The 23,450-nt window shown below is 37.6% G+C and overlaps 1 protein-coding gene across 1 annotated transcript in view; it reads left to right on the top strand.

Annotated features, from left to right (window-relative positions):
- The window catches only part of SCCPDH (saccharopine dehydrogenase (putative)), a 38,642-nt gene that overhangs the window by 10,304 nt on the left and 4,888 nt on the right, over window positions 1-23,450 (top strand). The window contains exons 4-9 of the mRNA XM_014865092.3: window positions 1,387-1,516; window positions 3,847-3,896; window positions 14,235-14,365; window positions 15,026-15,143; window positions 16,484-16,603; window positions 16,693-16,749. Coding sequence (XP_014720578.1) covers window positions 1,387-1,516; window positions 3,847-3,896; window positions 14,235-14,365; window positions 15,026-15,143; window positions 16,484-16,603; window positions 16,693-16,749 — 606 coding nt within the window. The remainder of the gene's footprint in view (window positions 1-1,386; window positions 1,517-3,846; window positions 3,897-14,234; window positions 14,366-15,025; window positions 15,144-16,483; window positions 16,604-16,692; window positions 16,750-23,450) is intronic.

The raw sequence follows: 23,450 nt of genomic DNA, 5'->3' as shown, positions 1-23,450 counted from the left end.
CAATTAAAAAATGGGCAGAAGGATGAGAAGAGACAGATCTGTGCAGAAGAATTCCAAATAATTCATGTAGCTACTCTGCCCTCAAGGAGGGGGAGCATAACTCCCCGCTCCTTATGTGTGGGCTGCACATAGTCACTTCCTTCCGAAGAGTGCGGTGTGGAAGGGAGGGGAAGGAAAGAAGAACCTTACAGTGGGGAAACCTGGCGAACACTGCCTCAGCCAGGTATTCAAGGTCAATAGCAACAGTGATGGGTCACGTTGATAGTAGGTGCTCTTGGTATGTTGTCATGAAATGGCACTTTACCCCTGTGGTCTTCCTCCCCAAAACCTATAATCCCAGTCTAGTCATGAGAAAAACGTGAGAGAAATTCCATTAGAGGGGCGTTCTACAAAATACCTCACGAGTACTCCTGAAAACTGTCAGCATCATCAAAAACAAGGAAAGTCTGAGAAATTGTCACAGCCTGGAGGATCCTAAGGAGATGACAACTAAGTGTAATAGTGTGGCATCCTGGATGAGATCCTGGAACAGGAAAAGGACATTAGGTGAAAACTAAGGAAATCTGAGTAAAGTATGGACTTTAGTTAATGATAACGTATCAATATTGGTTCATTAATTTTAAAAATGTTAATGCAAAAGATGTAATAATAGGGGAAACTTACTGAGGAGTATTTGAGAACTCTCTACTACTTGTTTTTCTGTAAATCTAAAACAAAGGATTTGAATAGACATTATTCCCCTCTCACATCCCCTCCTTTCCTAGAGCTTTCTTCCTATTTATATATGTGCATAGATAGATTGCTGTAATGCTGTACATCTGGGTAATGTGATTTGGGGGAACTTTTTTTGCTTTCTTTGTGTTTTTCTATATTAATATTTCATAATAGGTATTACTTTTGTGTTTAAAAGTCATTCTGAAAAATTAATAGTGTCATTAAGTCAGATCAGCATATCGCCCACACCACCTGGCTCGTGGTAGATATACAGTAAATGTTTCCTGAATAGGTGAAGACATTTTGACAGTTAATATTTCACTGCAGAACCATACTGGTTAGCATTTTCAAAGTTTAATTGCTTTGTCTTTAAATGTAAATCATTGCCAGCCCCGTGGCCGAGTGGTTAAGTTCTCGTGCTCCACTTCGGCTCCCCAGGGTTTTGTCAGTTCAAATCCTGGGCGCGGTCATGGCACCGCTAATCAAGCCACGCTGAGGTGGTGTCCCACGTGCCACAACTAGAAGGACCCACAACTAAGAATATACAGCTATGTTCTGGGGGACTTTGGGGAGAAAAAGGAAAAAAATAAAATCTTTAAATGTAAATCATTTAATATTGGTCTAGATGTTTCTGTATAGCTCTGATTCAATCCTCTGTCCTGAATTTTTTAGTTTCTGGAGCTGATGTATTGGAAGTATCATGAGAAAGCTGCAGAAAAAGGTGTTTATATTGTTGGAAGCAGTGGCTTTGACTCCATTCCAGCAGATCTGGGAGTAATATATACCAGAAATAAAATGAATGGTAATTATTGATCAATAAGCAATAATTGAATTTAATAATAGAAAGGCTTCATGTTTGTAATTGTGATGAACTAAGATTTGGTTGGGAAAAGAAACATAACTATAAATGGATAATGTTAAAACATGTTATGTTTTTAATACAGCTATATTTGTTATAAAATACTATTGACACTATTGTTTTTTGAGACATGGATAGTACTAGAAATGTTCTAAAGTGAGGAATTATCCATTGTCTTAATTTAGTTATGGTTACAACTGTAAAATTTCTGGGAAAAAAAATTGGGCACTCAATATAAATTCAAACTTACTTTGTGTAGGAATTAACACTTTTTAAAGTATAATTTGAGTTGCATCCTTAGCACGGTAGGCAGCACATCAGTCTCATAAAGTATAATTTATATAGATATTATAATTTAAGGTTTTAATTTTTTTTAACCAGCAAAGCTAGAAAGTATTAAAGTTTTTTGTCATTTTTTACCCCACTTATAAAGTGGAGACAATAATTTAAGAATGGAAAAAGTCATTTACTATGGTGAAACAATAGAAGTTACTAATATCATACATATTTAAAGGTGTCCATTTAGAAAATGGCCTGAAACAGATAACTCCAGTGCCATATAAACTCTTCTAGAAGCTTAAAATGATGGAAAGTGTTCCATTTTATATTAAAAAGTTAACTCTGAAACCAAAGCCCAGCAAAGATGGGACACACACCAAAAGAAGCTACAAATCAATCTTGCTTATGAAATTAGTAATAAAAGAAAATAGCTACATAAAATTTTACCAAATACCCAATGGCATTTTAAAAGAGTAATATATCAGGACCAAGATTTATTAGGAAATTACATAATCTTCACATCAGAATATCAAAGGCGAAAAGCTATATGTCCATCTCAAATTATTTGAAAATTCATGCCATTTACTGATTTTAAATTTTTAGAAATTAAGAAATAGAATACTTTCTTAGCATAATAAATGTCAGAAAGCAATAGCCAACATCATACTTAATGATGAAACACAAACCATTCGCAATAAAAAGAACATGAATTCAACATCTTTAAAATACTTTGTCTTCCAATCCATGGACGTAGTATGTCTCTATTTTTTAAAAAAATTCTTTTAAGTCTGTAAAGTTTAGATATTTTCTTCAGAATGGTCCTATGTATTTCTTTTTGAGGTTGTTCCTAAATATTTAATAGTTTTTGTTATTTTGAATAGGTCTTTTTCTTTTTAAAGGAGAAATATTACTTTAAGGTTTGTTTAAAAACTTTTACTTCAGATACTGAAACCCAGGAGTCAGCATTTTGACAAGTACCCCAGCTGATTTTTGATGCAAATGGTCCACATCTTGTTACATACTGTTTTAGGCGGTCCATGTTCTTTCTGTGGATAAGGTTAGATCATAGAGGCACATATCCAGGCCACATTCTCTTAACAACCCTCAGAATCATCTCCAGTGAGTTATACCTTAATGATCTGTTCTTGGTTTTTGTCAGTGGTCAGACTAGTGACATTTTTGTGGCTACACTTCTCATCTGCTGTATCGTCTTTGTTGGTGACGTGGTTATTTGTTATCTTACTCAGTCAACTTTGTAAGGTCCCATGTTTTAATTTTCTCTTGGAATTAAAACTAGGAACTCTCTTAAGAAGTTGGTGTATTTTATTTTATCAGATTTTGAGAATTAGCTATCCATTACATTTTCCTTTTTTCTTACTGCTCTCAAGCAATTCAAAGATTAAATGCTTAATCATTATACCTATATATTAGACCTCATGGTTACTATAAGTGATTTCTCCCCTTTTTCTGGCTTTGGTTTTCTATTTTTATTTTATATTTGTTATATTTTTATTGCTGTTTAAAAGCCTTATTTTAAGTATTTTATAAGCCATCACGAAGACCATTTTGATAGGTTTTCTGTATGTTCATTGAAAGTCACTACTAATAAGTCTCCTTGAAAACTGTCACATTGGAAAACAGAATAATTCCCGTAGATGTATTTTTGAGAACTGTGTTCTGATAGCCTTTCAGAATGAGTGAGCTAAGTCGTTGCGTTGTTTGAACAGAGTTTTAGCCTTGTCAGTTTGAATACTAGACAAGATTTTGTCAGGACTGGCAGAGTTTGTGCTCAACTCCTCTTCTCACAGTTTACCTGCTTCAGCTGCTTTTTAAGGTCTGTTTACGATAACATAATGAAACTGCTTTAAGTACAGATTTTCTGACCATGTCAGCTGTGGGCTTAGTAAAAGCAGTCCTGAAATGAGTAGGAATAGTTTATTATTACTTGTCCTGGCTAAGTAGATTTTAGTTTCACCATTTTCCTACTCTTTTAGGTACTTTGACTGCTGTGGAGAGTTTCCTGACTGTACATTCAGGACCTGAGGTTGGTTTCTCTGTTTGTCAAGTGTTTTCTAAGTTAATAGTAAAAACATTTTGGAAATAATACATGTCTTTTTAAAAAGATTTAGATTAATTAAATTTTATGTATATTTGTAATTTTTAGTGTATGAAAGTCACCATTTAATTTTAAAAAGTAAATATACTAGATTGTTGAGAATTACTTTGTTTTAAAAATAAATTCTATTTTAAGTCAACTGCATAATTCATAATGTAAGAATGAATTACCATGGTCCTAACACTAAAGTATCTATCACTGTTATATAATAAATATTGTCATCCAAGAAAATTATCACCTAAGCCTGAGTCAGTACATTTTTATCATGTACCTATCTTGGAGTTGGGCCATACAAGAAATGTATGGTGGAATTGTAATCTTATGAAATTTATAGTCTATCTGGGAACATAAGATAGTTGCATTTCTGGGAAAGATTCATGTTTTATGATAGTACTTTTATTTGCTAGTAATGTCTAATCCAATTCTGTGTCTACACTTGAGGCTTCATAAGTATTTGTTCTCTGTAAAAAGTATTCATTCAACAAATATTGTGTAGTAGTGCAAGTATATATGTATATATAGTAGTGCAAGATAATGTGACACATAAATGAATAAGATGCAAACCCTGCCCTTAAAAATATAATAATTTAGCTGGGCGGGAGATAGGAAGTGTTTACTAAAGAGATCAGTTGAAGTACTGTAGGAGTCTGAGAATGGAGAGGACGTTTGGCTGGGAGGCCAGAGGTCAAGAACTTTTTGGAGAAGCTGGGCTATGGACTGAATTTTAAAGGTTGGTGCTGTGGAGGTGTGGTTAAGGGACAGGGAATAGTATAATAAAGACATACCTGTGGGGTGGGGTGGAGCATGTTTAAATAAGAGTAATGGTTCTATTCATCTGGATTGTGGGTTCAGATTAATAAACACAAAGAACTGTATAAAACATGCTAAAATTTGTGGTTACAGAGAATATCCAGTAGAGTATCAGAATGAAGGGTGTAGGCCTGAGTAATTTGGGAATGCCTCATAAAGGCCTAAGGTTAGCCTTGACAAGTGAATGGCATTTGGAAGGTCAGAGGCAGCAACCTGAAAGACATGGCTGGTGCTCTTGTTAGCATGTGTTAGAATGTTAGAAATGTTAGCATGTGTTAGAAACCCAGCTCAACCTGGTTTAAACCAACACAACGAAAGGAATTTATTGATTCATGTCACCAAACGTCTGCTAAGACTAGTATGGCTGGATCTAGGTGTTCAAGTGGTATTATCAGAGCTCTTTTTTTTTTCTTTCCTCTTTCTGTCTCTTTCATTTCTTCTGTGTTCCTCTGTGTAGGCTCTAGACATGGCAGGGAAGGTGCTGAGAGCCCCAGGTAAACATTATCCTTAAGGTGCATGATTTCCCAGGAACAGCTACCGCAATTTATGTATCAAATAATAGGGAAGATTAGTCAGGTATTGGGTCATTTGGCCATTCTTGAGCCAGTCGGTGTGACCTGGAGTAATGGAGTAATCAGATTACCGAGGCCTGGGTCATGAGCCTCTGGAGGGAAGATCATAGGGTCAAGGCCATCTGAACAACATGGAATAAGTTCCAGATAGGAAAGAGAGTTTTCTAAGCAGAAGATGGGATAGGGAGTTGCAGGGAAATAGTGCAGGACTGACAAAAAACAGATGTCCCCTGCAGGGAGATAGAAGATAAGTAGAGCTAGAAAAGAGGCTTCTTTTGAAAGAGCAGCAGGTGTTGCAATTGGAAAGACCAGATAGAGCTAATGAAGGTCTCTTCCCTTTACTAGAAGCAATAAAAGAGCTGCTGGGTAGATGGTTCTTACCAAGTAAAGTTAGGAATCTTTCCCGGAGTGGTTAAGAGTACAGATGTTGAAACTAGATTGCCTGGGCTTGAGTTCCGTGTCTGCCACTTTTCAGTGATGTGCCCTTGGGCAAGTTAACTTATTCTCTGTGTGCCTCATGTCCTTCATTCATAGGAGATGATAACAGTATCTACTTCATATTGTTGCTATGAGAATTAGTCAGTGAATATAAATGAGAACTGTGGTTGGTACTTAGTAATTGCTCAATAAATGTTATTAAATATTATGTTGACTGAGGAAAAATCTGCCACAATTTATTTATTTATTTATTTATTTTTTGCTGAGGAAGATTGACCCTGAGCTAACATCCATCGCCAGTCTTCTGCCTTTTTTCTTTTTATGTGGGCCACTGCCACAGCCTGGCCACTATCAGACAAGTGGTGTAGGTCCAAACCCAGGCTGCTGAAGTGGAGCACGCCGAACTTAACCCCCAGGCCACCAGGGCTGGCCCAAAAATCCACTGCAATTTAAATAGCAGATATTTATTTGGGTGATTAGAATTGCAATTCAGGAGACACAGAGTCAGGTAGAAACCCAAAATATGTTCCAAGGAAGACAAAGGAGACAAGGGTTTATAAAGGCAAAAAGAGATCAATTACATAGGTTGTTTTGCAAGAATTGTGATTGGTGCCAGCGACAGCTGTTACTTCTTGGATATACGTGATTGGTTGCTAAGGCCATCTCTAAGGCAAAAAGTCCTTATCTGTGCTTGAAAGGTCACAGTGACAGCAGTGAAATACAGTTTAAAAGTTGCGTGCCGTCTGGGTAGAGGCATGCATAAGCTCCACTTCCTTGGTGCCCTCCCAGCTTCATTTTACAGGCCTAAATAGTTACTCCGTTTTGTTATTGCTGTCCACAGTTACTATAAGGACTTAAAGCTGGGGCTTAACTCAGAACAAGAAAGTAGAAGCCTCCACATCAATGCAGCTCCCTCTTATTCCCCTTGAAGCAAAATACAGAGCCTTTATTTCACAAGGATGGGACAGAGATAATTCCCTTAATTCTGTGCAACCCTTGACACTAGCTTGTTCTCCTGCCACTCCTTACCCTATATTTCCCCTTAAGCCTGTTTATTTTACATAAAAAATGGAACATAGACTATCTGCTGGGCCAAGACTCGAAGAATTTCAGAGGCTTGAAGTTGTGTACTCCAGAAGGGTAGCAGATCTTCCCACAGTGAGGAAAATGTCTCACATGTGCTCTGTGGTGGCTTCCGTACTGGATAGGGTAGCTCTAGAGCAGGGGTCAGCCCGTTGCCTGCTTTTCTATGGCCTGTAAGCTAAGAAGGAATTTTTCCTTTTTAAAGGGCTATAATAAAAAACAAAGAAGATATGCAGCAGAGCCCATATGTGGCCTGCAAAGCCTAAAACATTTAGTCTGACCTTTTACAGAAATAGTTTGCCAACCCCTGTTCTAGAGTATGTTCGAGAGTGTGATGCAGTTATACTAGAAATCGATGAAGAGATTACAAGAAAATCTCTGTATATTTGGGTATTAAGAAATTTATTCCAAATTTGTATCATCAACCCAGACCTTTTTCCTAAACGCTGGACTTAAGATATCCTGTTGCCTAATTGACATCTCCACTTGAACATTTGATAGACATCTCAAACTGTACTTGTCCATAACTGACCTCCTGCTTTTCCTTCCCAAATGCTCTCTAACCACAGCTTATTTTATCAGTTTCAGTTGACAGTGACATGTCCTTCCAAATATTCAGGTCAAACATTTAGGTCATTGCTGTCTCCTCTCTCTGAAACCCATATCCAGTCTCTCAGGAAATCCTGTGGATTCTGCCTTCAAAATGTATCAGAATCTGACCATGTTTCACCACTTCTCTTGCTACCACCTATTCCCCTACAGTCTGTGCTCAATACCACAGCCAGGATGATCCTTTTTAAACATAACTCCAATCCTGTCCCTCCTTAGCTCAGAATTCTTCAGTGGCTCCCTATTGCATTCAGAATGAAAGCCAAAGTCCTTACAGTAGCATGCAAAGTTAAAAGTGGTCTGGCCACAGTTTCCTCTCCAACCTCCTCTCCCACCCTTTGTTCCATGTTCACTCTTCAGTTACACTGACCTCTGTGCTACTCCTGAACACGCCAGCACACTTCTGCCGTAGGGCTTCTGTGCTGGCTGTACCCTTTACCTGAAAATAGTTCTCAGAGATACTTGCATGACTAACTCCCTCACTTCCTTCAAGTCTTTTCTCAAATATCACTTTCCTGATGAAGCCTACCGTGACCACCCTATTTTAAATTGTAAACTAATCCTCTGCCTAGCAGTCCCAATTCATCTTACCTACTCTCCTTTTTCTTTTTTCCTATAGTACTTCTCACCTTCTAAATTCTCCATTTTTTTATTGATTATTTCACCCTTTCTGAAATATGAGCACTGCAAATAGATGGACCTTTCTCTGTTTAATTCACCAAGCACCTAGCAGTGATAGTCACATAATAGCAGCTCAGTAAGTATTTGTTGAATGATTGATTAACAAGGTTAACTTCAGCAACCAAACCCTACAACAACAATTCAAAATGGAAAAGTACAGTGCAGTTTCATAGGAACATAGATGTAAAAATACTAAATAAAATATTAGCAAATTAAAAGCAGTAATATATAAGAAGAAGAATAACTTTTGACCAAGTTGGTTTTAGAGAAGGAATGCAAGGTGTAACATTGTATAATCACTGTAATTCACCTCATTAACAGGTTAAAGGAGGAAAATCATATGATCATCTCAGTAAATAGAGAAAAAGCTTTTGCTAAGATGTAGCATCCATTTGCTATTAAATCGTATAGCAAACTAGGAGTAGAAGGGAACATTATCTTTTTTAGAAAAAGCTAGAACAAATATGATAGCCAGTGCACTGAAAACTTTTGCTCTAAGCTCAGGAATAAGACTTGGGTGCACAGTATCATTACTTCAGCAAGATCCTATCCAGAGCAGTCAGGTAGGAAAAAGGAAATAAACTGTATATAGATTAGAAAGGAAGAAACAAAATTGTCTTCGGCAGATGATAGAATTGTGAATGTAGAAAATTCAAAAGAATCTGCAGGCAATATTAGAATTAATAAAAGAGTTTCATAAATAGCTGGAAAAATTCTCTTTCTTACCTAATTGCGATGGCTAGACCCTCCAGCACAATGGTGAACAGAAGTAGCAAGAGCTGACATCTTTGCCTTGTTCCTGATCTTAGAAATATTTCGGGCTTTTGCCATTAAGTATGATATTAGCTGAGGGTTTTCGTAGATGCTTTTAATCTTCTATTCCTGGTTTGCTGAGTGCTTTTAATTGAAGAGTATTATGTTTTATGGAGATGATGTTCTATTGAGATGATCTGCAGTTTTTGTTTTTTAGTCTATTCTTAGAGTATATTACATAAGATTGATTTTCATATGTTACACCAACTTTGCATTCCTGGGATAAATCCCACTTGATCATAGTATATACCTTTCTATATATTGCTGGATTTAGTTTGCTAGTATTTTTTGATGATTATTTTTGCATCTATATTTATAAGGAATGTTGGTCTGTAGTTTTCTGGTGGTGTCTTTCTGGTTTTGGTATCAGGCTAATTAATACTGACCTTTTGGGGAAGAGTTTGTAAAGAACTAGTGTTACTTCTTTAAATATTTGGTAGAATTCATCAGTGAAATCATCTGGACCTGGCTTTTTCATTGTGGGAGGTTTTTTGATGACTAATTCAATGTCATTACTTTTTATAGGTTTATTAGGATTTTCTGTTATTTTGATGTTCCTTAGCTTGTAACCGCATCACTCCAATCTCTGCCTTTGTCTTCACGTGATGTACTCCCTGTGCGTATGTCTATGTCCAAAGTTCTTCTTTTTATGAGGACACCAGTCGTTTTGGATTGGGGGTCCACCTCCTCAAGTAGGACCTCATCTTAACTAATTACATCTACAGCAACCCTATTTCCCAATAAGGTCACATTCTGAGGTACTGGAGGTTAGGCCTTCAACATAAATTTTAGGGGGACGCAATTCGATCCATAAGTTTCTTTCTAGGAATTCATGCATTTCCTCTAGGTTGTCTAATTTGTTGGCATGCCATTGTTCATAGTATTCCCTTATACTCCTTTTTATTTATGTAAAGTTGGTATTAATGTCCTTTCTTTGATTCCTGATTTTCGTAGTTTGAGTTTTCTCTCCTCTCTCTTTTTTTTTTGGTCAGTCTAGCTAAAGGCTTGTCAATTTGGTTGATTTCCTCTAAGAACCAATTTTTTATTTTATTGATTTTTCTCTATTGTTTTTCTATTCTTGGCTCAATTTATTTTCACTCTAGTCTTTATTGTTGCTGGATACAAAATTTATATAAAAATTAGTTGCATTTCTGCATACCAGCTACAGTTAGAAAATGGATTTTTTTTGAAAAAGATACTATTTATAATGGCATAGAAAAATCAAGTACCTAAGAATAAGTAATAGAAAATGTGCAATATTTCTGTAAAGAAAGCTATAAAATGTTAGTGAGAGACCTTAAAGAAGACAAATAAATGGAAGAATCTACCATATTCATGGATTGGAACACTCAATTTTGTTAAGATGTCAGTTTTCTTCAAATTGATCTATAATCTCATATAATCCAATCAGAATCGCAAACAGGGTTTGTTTGTTTTGTTTTGGTATGCAACTTGACAAGCTAATTCTAAAATTTATGTGGAAATGCAGAGGGCCAAGAATAACCAAGACGTTTTTTGAAGGAGAATAAGGTAGAAAAACACTTTGGGATATCCAGAATATTGAGTAAGTGTGTTACATGGGCAGAGGGATATCAGTAGACCAGAGAAACAGCATAAAGAGCGCAGAGTAGTTCATTCATATATAGACACTTGATTTATGGTAAAAGTGCTTTTCAGGAGATGATGCTGGGACAATTGGGTATCTCTATGGAGAAAAAGAGAAATCAGACTCATATTTTGCCCTGTGTACGAAAATCAAGTTTAGGTGGATTATAGACCTAAATGTGAAAGACAAAATAGTACAGCTTTTAGAAGATGACATATTTCATGGCCTCAAGGTCAGGAATGGCTTCTTTTATTTCCCCCACAGAAATAAATTTTATTTTTTTAATTGAGGAAAAATTGACATATAATATGGTGTATTAGTTTCAGGTGTACAGCAGAATGACTTGATATTTTTATATATTGCAAAATGATCATCACAGTAAGTCTAATTAACATTTGTCACCATACATAGTTAAACGAATTTTTTTTCTTGTGATGAGAACTTTTAAATACACAATATAGTATTAACTATAGTCACTATGCTATAGAGGGAATGGCTTTTTAAAAGAGACACAGAAGGTATTAAATACAAAGAAAAAGTGATAAATTTGTGTACATTTAAATTGAGAATGTCTGTTTATCAAAAGACACCATTAATGTTGGGAAAACTGGACAGCCACATGTAAAATAATGAAAGTAGATCATTCTCTTATACCATTCCCAAAAATAAACTCAAAATGGATCAAAGACTTGAAGGTAATACCTGCAACTATAAAACTTCTAGAAGAAAATATGGGCAGTACACTCTTTGACATCAGTCTTAAAAGGATCTTTTTGGACACCATGTCTTCTCGGACAAGGGAAACAGAAGAATAAATAAACAAGTGGGACTTCATCAGACTAAAGAGCTTCTACAAGGCAGGGGAAACCAAGATTGAAACAAAAGACAACCCACCAACTGTGAAAAAATATTTACAAATCATATATTGACAAAGGGTTAATCTCCATAATATATAAAGAACTCACACAACCAACAACAAAAAAACAAACAACCTGATCAAAAATTGGACAGAGGATGTGAACAGACATTTCTCCAAAGAAGATATACAGATGGCCAACAGGCACGCGAAAAGATGCTCATCATTACTGATCATCAGGGAAGTGCAAATCAAAACTACAATGAGATACCACCTTACACCCATTAGAATGGCTATAATAACCAAGACAAAAAATAACAAGTGTTGGAGAGGTTGTGCAGAAAAGGGAACCCTCACACACTCCTGGTGGGAATGCAAACTGGTTCAGTCTCTTTGGAAAACAGTATGGAGATTTCTCAAAAAACTAAAAATAGAAGTACCATATGACCCAGCCATCCCACTACTGTGTATCTATCCAAAGAACTTGAAATCAGCAATTCAAAGAGACTTGTGCACCCCTATGTTCATTGCAGCATTATTCACAATAGCCAAGACATGGAAGCAACCTAAGTGCCCATCAAATGATGATTGGATAAAGAAGATATGATACACACACACACACGCACACACACACACACACACACACACACACACACACAACGGAATACTACTCAGCCATAAAAAATGACAAAATTGTCCCATTCACAACAACATAAATGGATCTTGACGGTATTATGTTAAGCAAAATAAACCAGATAGAGAAAGAAAAATGCTGTATGATTTCACTCATATGTGGAAGATAAACAAACACATGGACAAAGAGAACTATTTAGTGGTTACCAGGGGAAAGGGGCATGGGAGGTGGGCACAAAGGGTAAAGGGGCGCACCTATAAGATGACTGACAAACAATAATGTACAACTGAAATTTCACAATGTTGTAAATTATTATAACCTCAATTAAAAAAAAATCTGAAGGACCTTTCCTGGGGCAATTCTTTTATCACAGTTCTATAGTCATATTATATATACTCAGTCAGTTTTCAATCCTGGTTGACACAATGAGACCAGGGTACACGTAAGTATTAAATAAAATTTATCACAGCCACAAAAAGAAAAAAAAAAGACCCCATTAACAAAATGGAAAGGTCAGTTGCAGAGTAGGAGTTACTTCTAAGACATGATGGATCCTAATATCATGGTTCTGAGCAGAAGAAGCCAAAGTCAAGGAATAGCTACTGTATGATTCCTTTTCTGTAAAGTTTAGACACAGGCAAAACTCAATGTACTGTTCAGGAATAAACACCTAGGTGGGAACCTGAAGAAAGCGAGGGCTTTTCTTGATCACCGTGAAGGTGGGCAGGAGGGGGCCCTTCTGGGCTGCGTGGGTGTTTGCTTCATCTTTTCATTACAGCGTACACAGATGTCTTGTGCACTTTTCTTTATGTTATATTTTTCAACGAAATAAGGTAACAGTTTAAAAATAGAAGGTAATTTTTGCCTTTCTGGTGGCTTATTTGTATAAGAAGATATTCTTAGGTTTTTAAAACGCCATTTTCTGCTGGTGTTTGCTAGTCTTTATGTTTGCACATAGGTCGAATTGGCCCAGATTTAGAATAGTTTCACAAATCAAACCCTCAAGACTTTTAGCTCTGTTTTAGTTTTAGCAAAACAGAGGAAATTCATCTGTATCAAAATGGAAAATTGGTTTGGTGTCTCTGCTTTTCAATGTCATCAAAGCTAAGATATAAAAACCCAAATATTCTGATGGTTTTATTGTTTCTCTTATTCTGCTTATTAGCAATCAACAATATCTTCACATCTGCTTTACTGGTATTCCTCTTTCAAAGTTGGTTTTGAATCTTTCTAAATGGCTTTGTTCATTCAAACAAGGTAAACAACATATAAGGCAGGACATACTACAGTTATATACAATCAAAATTATAAATTAAGTTTAAAATATTTACATAATAGAGAATTAAAAGGCCCACCTAGAAGTTAGCTGAAGCAGGGTTGGCATTAAGACTGTAAGTTCTGAGGTTACACCTGTGCTCTTCTTTCTCCCCCTCATTCCTAATTGGAGTTGGAGTGAGGGTTGTGGGAGGGTGATTATATTGGGAGAATGGAAGGCACCAAAAGCTGAGAGTCTCATGAAAGAGATGAAAACTAGGTGGATGAATTAGAGTCTGGTAAGATCAAGCAAGGATTCTATGCCGAGTACAGTACCAGAAAGAATTTGAGGAATTAGGGAAAGAAATTAAAATATAAATCGTATTAATTTTTAAATTATTTTAACAACACTTCTGTGGAAGACATCTATATAACTTGGGGCTGGAGTAAGGGATGTGGGGGCGGGTGGGGCACCAAGTACAACAAGGAAGGGATAGATGGCAGTACGTTGTATACATATTCATAAATGTGTTTGTGAACGTGTCTTGAAATTTTGGGAAATCAACATAGGGATAGGGATTAGAGAGGTTAATTTTGAAGCATATGGTCAGTTGAGTGAAATGGTGACGTGAAACTCAATGGCTTTATTATAAAAAGAGCATAAATGATGGTAAGAGGGAAGAAGAAAGGGCATATGTTGGTGTAAATATTGAATATAGTCAAACTAATGAGTGTTACTGGTCCCTAGCCAGTCATGAAAGTTCATCTCAAGATTATTGAATAAGGAATGATGCCTGCTCAAGTAGAGGTGAAATATTCCTCGTGTCAGTTAGAAGTTACTTGGCTTTACATTTTAGCAATTATTGCTTAAGACATGTTTCTTTAACTCTTTCTTGAATTATTTTCTTAGGGGATGTGCATTCATGATGGTACCTGGAAGTCAGCAATTTATGGTTTTGGAGATCAGAGTAATTTGAAAAAACTACGAAATGAGTCAAATCTGAAACCTGTCCCAATTGTTGGTCCAAAATTGAAAAGAAGGTATGTTAACTCAAAATCTATTCTTTGGTATATCTAGTTGAAGTATATTGTTGTTGATCTGGCTATTAATAAAGTGTGCTACTAAGAAAAGCCTGGAGACTATTTTGTAGTAAGTTCAGGATTGTTTCCAAAGGTAAATAAACTATAATTAATATGTTACCCTAAGCTTAAGTACTTCATATATAGTAATACATTCAGACCTGGGCAAAAATGAATTTTATGATTCTTCGCTGTCAGTATCAAAATTAAATGTCAATTACATTTTATGTAGTAAAATCACTATCTTAAAGTGTGATGATTTATGTAGACTAATCATTCAGTCTATTAGTAATACTTATATGTGAGAACTCTAAACTCAAGAGTTTGGCAGTTGAAATGTGTGTTCTTTTTATCACTGTCTAGGGAATTGATGGGCAAAACCTAGTTAAACTACATGTAAGTGCCCATGGTGTGAGGATGCCACACTGTTCCACTTGTCACTTTTTTGGGTCTAGGTATAGAGAACAAAGAACAAATACTGAAATAAATTTTAACTAAGAGCAGATCTGTCATCATTGTTTTTACTGCCTCCAGAAAAGTTAAAATTTTTAATCAGAAATGTGCCAGTTAAAGTTGTGATCACTGCAAATGAAGAAAATGCAACATGAGTCTGTCTTGCAGGTGGCCAATTTCTTACTGCAGAGAACTCAACAGCTATTCCATTCCTTTCATGGGAGCGGATGTGTCTGTTGTGAGACGGACTCAGCGTTACTTGCATGAAAATTTAGAGGAATCACCTGTAAGTGTATGCAATTTATGTATATATTTTGGTGAAGAAGATTGGCCCTGAGCTAACATCCGTTGCCAATCTTCCTCTTTTTGCTTGAGGAAGACTGGCCCTGAGCTAACACTTGTGCCTGTCTTCCTCTATTTTGTATGTGGGACACCACCACAGCATGGCTTAATGAGGGGTGTGTTGGTACGTGCCCAGGATCCAAACCCACAAACCCTGAGCCACCAAAGTGGAGCATCCAAACTTAACCGCTATGCCACCAGGCTGGTCCCTATGATTTAATTTTTAGTAAAGAGTATTCTATGTTTGTTACAGTTCCCCTATCTGTTTAATGTAGGATTTTTATGTTTATAAAGCAAAGAAAGAGCTAATGAAGGCATGTTTCAGTTTCTGAAAGTATACAGAATCAATAGTGTGGAGCATTTTGCGTTTTGTGGGGTGGTAGTAGCCACCCCCTGTAATTCAGATCTGAATAGCTTTTTAATGTAACACCAAACCGCAAGTTCAGTACAGGAACTCCTGGTGCCTAACACCGGACAATCTTATTTAGAGTTTCAGCTGCTAGAATATTTTCTATTGCTTGTGGAGATGTCTGGGTTCTTCTTTCTTCTCTCCTTGCTACCTCTGCAGTACTGTCCTACTCCTTTTGGAGAAGGAAGTAATTGTTCCCACTGCTGAGACTTGAAGAGGAAACTATCGCAAGTTAAAAGATAACAGAGTATTTTCTCATAGAAGAGGTTGAAAGTGTTGTCTACGTTCTGTAATGTATACTTGCTAAACTCAGGTATATTATTGTGGACTTTTTATATATAGATTACATGGACTTCTGTGTTCAAGTAACGGAAGCTAATTACCATTTGCAACACTTTCTTTAAAAAATATTCTCCTGGTGCTGGCCCCGTGGCCGAGTGGTCGAGTTCACGCTCTCCACTTCGGTGACCCAAGGTTTCGCTGGTTTAGATCCTGGGAGCAGACATGGCACCACTTGTCAGGCCATGCTGAGGCAGCATCCGACATAGCACAACCAGAAGGACCTACAGCTAGAATATACAACTATGTACTGGGGGCTTTGGGGAGAAGAAGAAGAAAAAGAAGGGAAAAAAAAAAAAAAAGATTGGCAACGGTTGTTAGCTCAGGTGCCAATCTTTAAAAAAAATTCTCTCAATGTCTGGTTTCTGAACAAGCTTTCAGAAGCTTGAATATGTGAATATAACACATTCATAAAGTGTCACCTGCTTTTGTTCAATATTTGTAACTACAGAGTAAGTTATAAGTAGCTAACATTTTTGTATTACTTGGTCTAAAAAAGTAGGGAGTAACTTTCTGACTTTGTACTCTTTGTCTAGGTTCAGTATGCTGCCTATGTAACTGTGGGAGGCATCACCTCTGTTATTAAGCTGATGTTTGCAGGCCTTTTCTTCTTATTCTTTGTGAAGTTTGGCATTGGAAGGCAACTTCTCATAAAAGTAAGTAATATCTTTATGAAATTAGATATTTAGAAGTATTTTCCATGAGTTTAAGAAAATATCACTGAGGGTTTTTTTTTTCCCTTTAGTTCCCATGGCTCTTCTCCTTTGGTTATTTTTCCAAACAAGGTCCAACACAAAAACAGGTAACCTTTTCTTTTGTACCCAGTTCTTTAAAATAATGTTTTTCTTTGTTTTGTTTTTACTTTTCGTCAGTGCAGTGACAATAACAGCTAAGACTTGATGGGGCACTTACTATGTTTCAAAAGCTCTTTTACATTCTTTATATAAATTATATCACTTAGTCTTTTTGAACATCTCTTGAGGTAGGTATTATCACCATTTTACAGATGAGGAAACTGAGGCACAGAGATGCTAAGAAACTTTCCCAAGGTCCTATCGCAAGTAAATGGCCAAACTGGTGAGAACCCAGCCATCTGGCTCCAGAAATTGTATTCTCTTTATTTGATAGAGATTTCAAATATTTTTGCTCTTCCATTTTTCTCCTCTGTTATCTCCTCCTTTTTACCTCCTCCCCGTCTCCCCCAAGCTTCCCTTCCCCTTCCTCTTGCACACACCCTGGATCCCCATGGTGGATAAATTGAATTACTGTCTGTTCCAATATCCTCAACAATGTGACTGCTTCGTTTTCTACCGTTTGACTTACAGATCCCAACCCTGAGTCAGGCCTTGGGTCGTCTAGCCTTCATCCCCTTGATACGAGGTACTGCGGGGGGGCATTCCACCGCTGAGGGGAGGCTAGCACCACAAATTCGTTCTTGCCCCTCAGTGGAACTTTTAGCATCACTTGCTGATCCTTTTACTTTTCATTAGTCATCTCTCCATCTCCTCTCAGGGGCTTTTTTCACAATCTGCCCAGCCCGACTCTCTTCCCTACCTGCGGTTATCACAAGTCCCTCTTTACCGATGGGATTGAGAACCCTGTTGTGCACTCCCTCAGATTCCTGTCCTCAGACCTATTGCCATTGCTCCCATCTGCACCTTCTTTCCTCCTCGCTCAGAGAAGTATTCTCCTGTACAAGACTAATCCTGCTGCCTCTGCTCTTTAAAATGCAGGCGTCTTTGTGTGGCAGGTGTGTGGCTAAGTGCTTTACATTTCATTTAGTCCTCCAACAACCATTTAGGTCAAGGTATTATTATCATCCACTTTTTAAAATTCGGGAAGTAGTCAGAGAGGGTGTTATTTGCCCCAGTTCACATAGCTAGAATGTGGTGGATCCTGGAGTCAAACAGCCTGAGTCTTTACCGTTCCTGCTACTTTCGATTAGATTCCCTCCTGACTTCATCAGTTGATCATTCCTTTTCTCTCCTGTAAATTCTCCTCCTCCTCCCTACAGCTTCTTTCTCCTCATCCTATAAACATGCCAGTGCCCTTTCCAACCTAAAAAAGAGTCCTCAGCCCTTCCTTCACCCTTCACTGTCCCCTTGTTAAAGTCACTATTAGCCTTACAACTGCTAAGTACATTGCATGCTTTGAAACCTTATTCATTTATTTTTTTAAAAGATTTTATTTGTCCTTTTTCTCCCCAAAGCCCCCCGGTACATGGTTGTGTATTTTTAGTTGTGGGTCCTTCTAGTTGTGGCATGTGGGACGCTGACTCAGCATGGCCTGATGAGTGGTGCCGTGTCCGCGCCCAAGATCTGAACCGGCGAAACCCTGGGCTGCCGAACTTAACCACTCAGCCACGGGGCTGGCTCCTTTAATCCTCAGTTAGTCTATTCTCTTTGACATTATTGTCCTTGAAATATTCATTTCCCTTAGCTTCTGAGATCATTGCTCTTCAGAGTTTCTGCTCTATTCCTTCTCTTCCTTTGCTGTATCCTCACTTCTTTCTACTCCTTAGATGTTGATCATCCCCAGGGTTCCATCCTTGGCCCACTTCTCGCTCACCCTCCCTAAGTGATCTCACCAGTGCTCTTACAGGCACACTTAGTCTCCAGATTTACATATCCAGCTATTTTACTAGAGGCCTTGAGCTGTGTATCCCTCAAGTACTTCAGATTTAACACGTCAAAATCTGAACTTCTTTCCCCCAGACCCTCTTCTTCCTTCTGTATTTCCCATCTCAGTTAGTGGCTCTGTCATCTGCCCCGTCACAAACGTAGGCATCATTCTAGATTTTTCTCCAAATCTGTCACAGCTGCCTTGGTTCAGGCTCTTATCTCTCTCTTTTTTTTTTTCTAATTGTGGTAAAATGCACATAACATAAAATTTATTGTCTAAGCCATTTTTTATTGTTCAGTGGTATCAAGTATATTCATACTGTTATGTAACCATCACTACCGTCCATTTCCAGAATTCTTTTCTCTTGCAAAACTGAAACTCTATACCCATGAAATAATAACTCCTTTCCCCTCTTCCTCCAGCTCCTGACTAGCACCATTCTTCTTTCTGTCTCTATGATTTTGACTAAGTTCCTCACATAAATGGAGTCATACAGTGTTTGTTTTTTTGTGACTGGCTTATTTCACTTAGCGTAATGTCCTCAAGGTTCATTTGTGTTGGAGCATGTGTCAGAATTTCCTTCTTTTTTAAGGCTAAATAATACTCCATTGTGTGTATGTGTATATATGTGTGTGTGTGTGTCTGTATACACACCACATTTTGCTTATCCATTCATCCTTCCATGGACATTTGGGTTACCTCCACCTTTTGGCTATTGTGAATAGTGCTGCTATGAACATGAGTGTGCAAATATCTCAAGACCATACTCTCAGTTTGGGTGTATACCCAGAAGTGCAATTGTTGGATCCTATGGTAATTCTATTTTTAATTTTTTGAGGAACCTCCAAACTGTTTTCCACTGCAGCTGCACCATTTTACCTTCCTACCAACTGTGCACAAGGGTTCCAGTTTCTCCATATCCTTGTCAACATTTGTTATTTCCTGTTTGTTTTTTTTATAGTAGCCATCCTATTGGGGTGAGGTATCTCATTATGGTTTTGATTTGCATTTTCCTGATGATTAGTGATGTAGAACGTCTTTGCATGTGTCTATTGGCCGTTTGTATATCTTCTTTAGAGAAACGTCTATTCAAGTCCTTCACCCATTTTTGAATCGGTTGTTTGTGTTTTTGTTGTCGAGTTTTAGGAGTTCTCTTTATATTCTGGATATTAATACCATATCAGATAGGTGATTTGAAGATATTTCCTCCCGTTCTTTGGGTTGTCTTTTCACTCTGTTGATAATGCAGGCCCTTATCTCTGGAATGAACTGTACATAGCTGTCCTGTGATTTCTTTCTAATCCATCTTCCCCCTGCTATTCAAGAGATCTGTGACACAAATCTGACTCTGTTATCAACTTCTTTAAAATGCTTCCCTGACTTACTGCTTTGGCAGTGATTTTTATCTGGGACTTTATATGTTAGAATCACACAGGGAGCTTTTTTCAAACACATGTCCTGACCCTAGCATCTGGACATCTGACTCAGTAGGTGTGGGGTGGGGCCTGGAAGTATAGAGCAGTGATTCTTAACTTTGGGAGAGAACCCAAAACTGATGACCAGAGATTTGGGTTTGGTCCAGAATGTGGCTTGGGTATTGGGCTTTTTAAAAGCTCCCCAGTGATGCTAATGTGCTGACAAGTTTGTGAATCCCTGACGTGGAGGTAGGAAGGTTCCATGTCAGGTTTGGGTGATTTTGGTTCACACCCCCAGAGCACCACTGGCTGGAAGTCCATCTCTGGAGGTGCGAGGCCCTTCATGACCTAGTCCTGAATGGCAGATGGGTTTCATTGTTCATGCTAACTATGATTGACTGGTAGTAGCACCCTGGAGACTGTGTTGAAGATTGTTCTAAAGCTGAATGTGTGCCTAGCCCGGGAGAGTTATGATCACGTAGCATGTGTGCCTCAGTCTGGGGAGGGGACAGCTTCTGGCATGTATGTCTGACCTTGTCTGCACTTCTGACGCTGGGGTTAGTGCCACCCCATTCCTCTTCAGTTGTATGTTCTAGCCATGTTAGACTGCGATAGACCAGGCTACTACGTCCCTTCTTGCCTTTTTTTTCCCCAAAGCAGTCCTTGAATTAAAAAAATTAGGAACCACTGGTATAGAAGCAGCGTGAGTTTGAAAAGAAGGAAGAACTTACATTGGTCCTGATTCCAGCCCTGAAACTTAACCAATTGTGATACAGGTTCTTATCGCTGTCCCAGATTCATCATGACCAGGAGAACTGGTTACTCACTCCAGCTAATTCACAAGAGTCTGAGGTATATAAACCAGAATACAGTTAGTTAACTTAGTCAGAACTATATCTATTAGGTAGATAGGATAGTTTCAGGACAGGGCATTGTCCTGCTTGCTGGTTCTCTCCGTTTAAGCAAATTACAGAAGACAAATTATTAACATGGTTTTTTTTTGCTGACTAAGGAATCAGTTTCCACAAGAGATACTGCTGTCAGATGGACTACAGGTACAGTTCAGGTGGCCTGGAAGATATCCTCTCCCTTGGACCATGGTGGACAGGCAAAGCCAACAACTTCTCCCCCTCTCCCCTTGTCCTTTTCTCTTTTCCGTTCTTCTCTGCTCTTACCCTTCTCTTTCTCCTCTACTTCAGAGGCTGGCCAACACTAATTCTAGGAGATTTAGAGTAGAGTGTACATTCAGGCCTTGAAAGGCCGGGGTGCCATTCTATTATTTTATGATAATTGCTGCTCAGATCTCATGAGCTGACTTACAGTTTATGATTTAATGCCCAGGTGTTTATAAGGCTACACGTTGTAGGATAAAGTGAGAGAAATGGGAACAAGAAGCAGTCATGCCTGAGAAGTCTGCCAGATATCTTGGCACCAAGGAAATCTGCTTGATTTCTTTTGGGAAACTTATCCAACTTGGCTTCCTCCCATTTTCACTTGGAAGTCATCTTCTTTGGTATTGACCTTTGACAGCATATGACCTTAGAAATACATGAGTAGCTGATTCTATTGCTTCTTTTAAACAATAGTCATTTAATTTTGGTAAATGTACTGAAAAGCTCATATCTTTTTCTTTCTTTTTTTTAGTTCCACTTATTTAAACTGAAAAAATTCCAAAATAGTTCACTCATTTCTTCCACCTCCCACCCCCAGCCTTTGGCAGCAACCAGTGTCTGTTCTCTGTATCTGTGAGCTTAGTTTGCATATATATATATGTTTATATTTTTTTAGATTTCACACGTAAGAGAGATCATGCAATATTTGTCCTTCTCTGACTTACTTCACTTAGCATAACACCCTTGAGGTCCATCCATGTTGTTGCAAATGGCAAGATTTCATTCTTTTTTATGGCTGGATAATATTTTATTGTATTTGTCTCTTCATCCATCGATGGACACGTAGGTTCCATATCTTGGCTATTGTAAATAATGCTGCAGTGAACATGAGGGTGCAGATATGTTGTTGAATTAGTGTTTTCATTTTCTTTAGATAAATACCCAGAAGTGGAATTGCTGGACCATATATATGATAGTTCTATTTTAATTTTTTGAGGAACCTCCATACTGTTTTCCATAGTGGCTGCACCAATTTACATTCCCACCACTAGTGCACAAGGGTTCCCTTTCCTCCACATCCTCACCAACACTTGTTATTTCTAGTGGGTTTTTTTGATAATAACCATTGTAACAGGTGTGAGGTGATATCTTATTGTAGTTTTGATTTGCATTTCCCTGATGATTAATGATGTAGAGCATCTTTTCATGTAACCATTGGCCATTTGTATGTGTTTGGGAAAATGTCTAGTCAGATCTTCTGCCTTTTTTCTTTCTTTCTTTTTTTTTTTTTGGTAAGGAAGATTGGCACTGAGCTGACATCTGTGCCAGACTTCCTCTAGTTTGTATGTGGGTTGCTGCGACAGCATGGCTTGATGAGCGGTGCATAGGTCCGTATCTGACATTTGAACCTGTGAACCCCGGGCCACTGAAGCAGAGCGTGTGAACTTAACCGCAATGCCAGCGGGCCTGCCCCTGCCCATTTTTTAATCAGATTGGTTTTTTGCTATTGAGTTGTATGAGTTCTTTGTATATTTTGGATAATAGCTCCTTTTCAGATATATGATATGCAACTGTTTTCTCCCATTCAGTAGGTTGCCAGTTCGTTTTGTTGATGATTTCCTTTGCTGTGTGGAAATTTTTTAGTTTTGTGTAGTCCCACTTTATTTTTGGTTTATTTTTGGTTTTGGTGTCATATTCAAAAATTCATAACCAAGACCTATGTCAAGGAACCTACTGCCTGTGTTTTCTTCTGGGAGCTTTATGGTTTCAGGTCTGGTTGTCAAGTCTTTAATCCATTTTGAGTTAAGTTTTGTATATGATATAAGATAGTGGTCCACTTTCGTTCTGTTGCATGTGGCTGTCCGATTTTCCCAACACCATTTATTGAAGAGACTGTCCATTCCCCATTTTTATATTCTTGGCTCCTTTGTCATAAATTAATTGACTATATATGCATGAGTTTATTTTCGAGCTCTCTATTCTGCTCATTGATCTTTGTTTTTATGCCAGTACCATACTGTTTTAATTACTATAGCTTTGTAATATAGTTTTAAATCAGGGAGTGTGATGCTTCCAGCTTTGTTCTTTCTCAAGATTGCTTTGGTTCAGGGTCTTTTATAGTTCCATATAAATTTTAGGATTGTGTATTCTGTATCTGTGAAAAATACCATTGGAATTTTGATAGGGATTGCATTGAATCTGTTGATTGCTTTGGGTAGTATAGACATTTTAACAGTATTAATTCTTCCAATTCATGAGCATAGAATATCTTTCCATTTATTTCTGTCTTCTTTAATTTCTTTCATTAATGTCCTATAGTTTTCAATATATAAGTCTTTGACCTTTTTGGTTAA

The sequence above is a fragment of the Equus asinus genome, chromosome 30, assembly GCF_041296235.1.
Source record: "Equus asinus isolate D_3611 breed Donkey chromosome 30, EquAss-T2T_v2, whole genome shotgun sequence".
Classification (NCBI taxonomy): Eukaryota; Metazoa; Chordata; class Mammalia; order Perissodactyla; family Equidae; genus Equus; species Equus asinus.
Note: the sequence above shows the minus strand (reverse complement) of the source record. Positions and strands in the feature narration are given on the sequence as shown.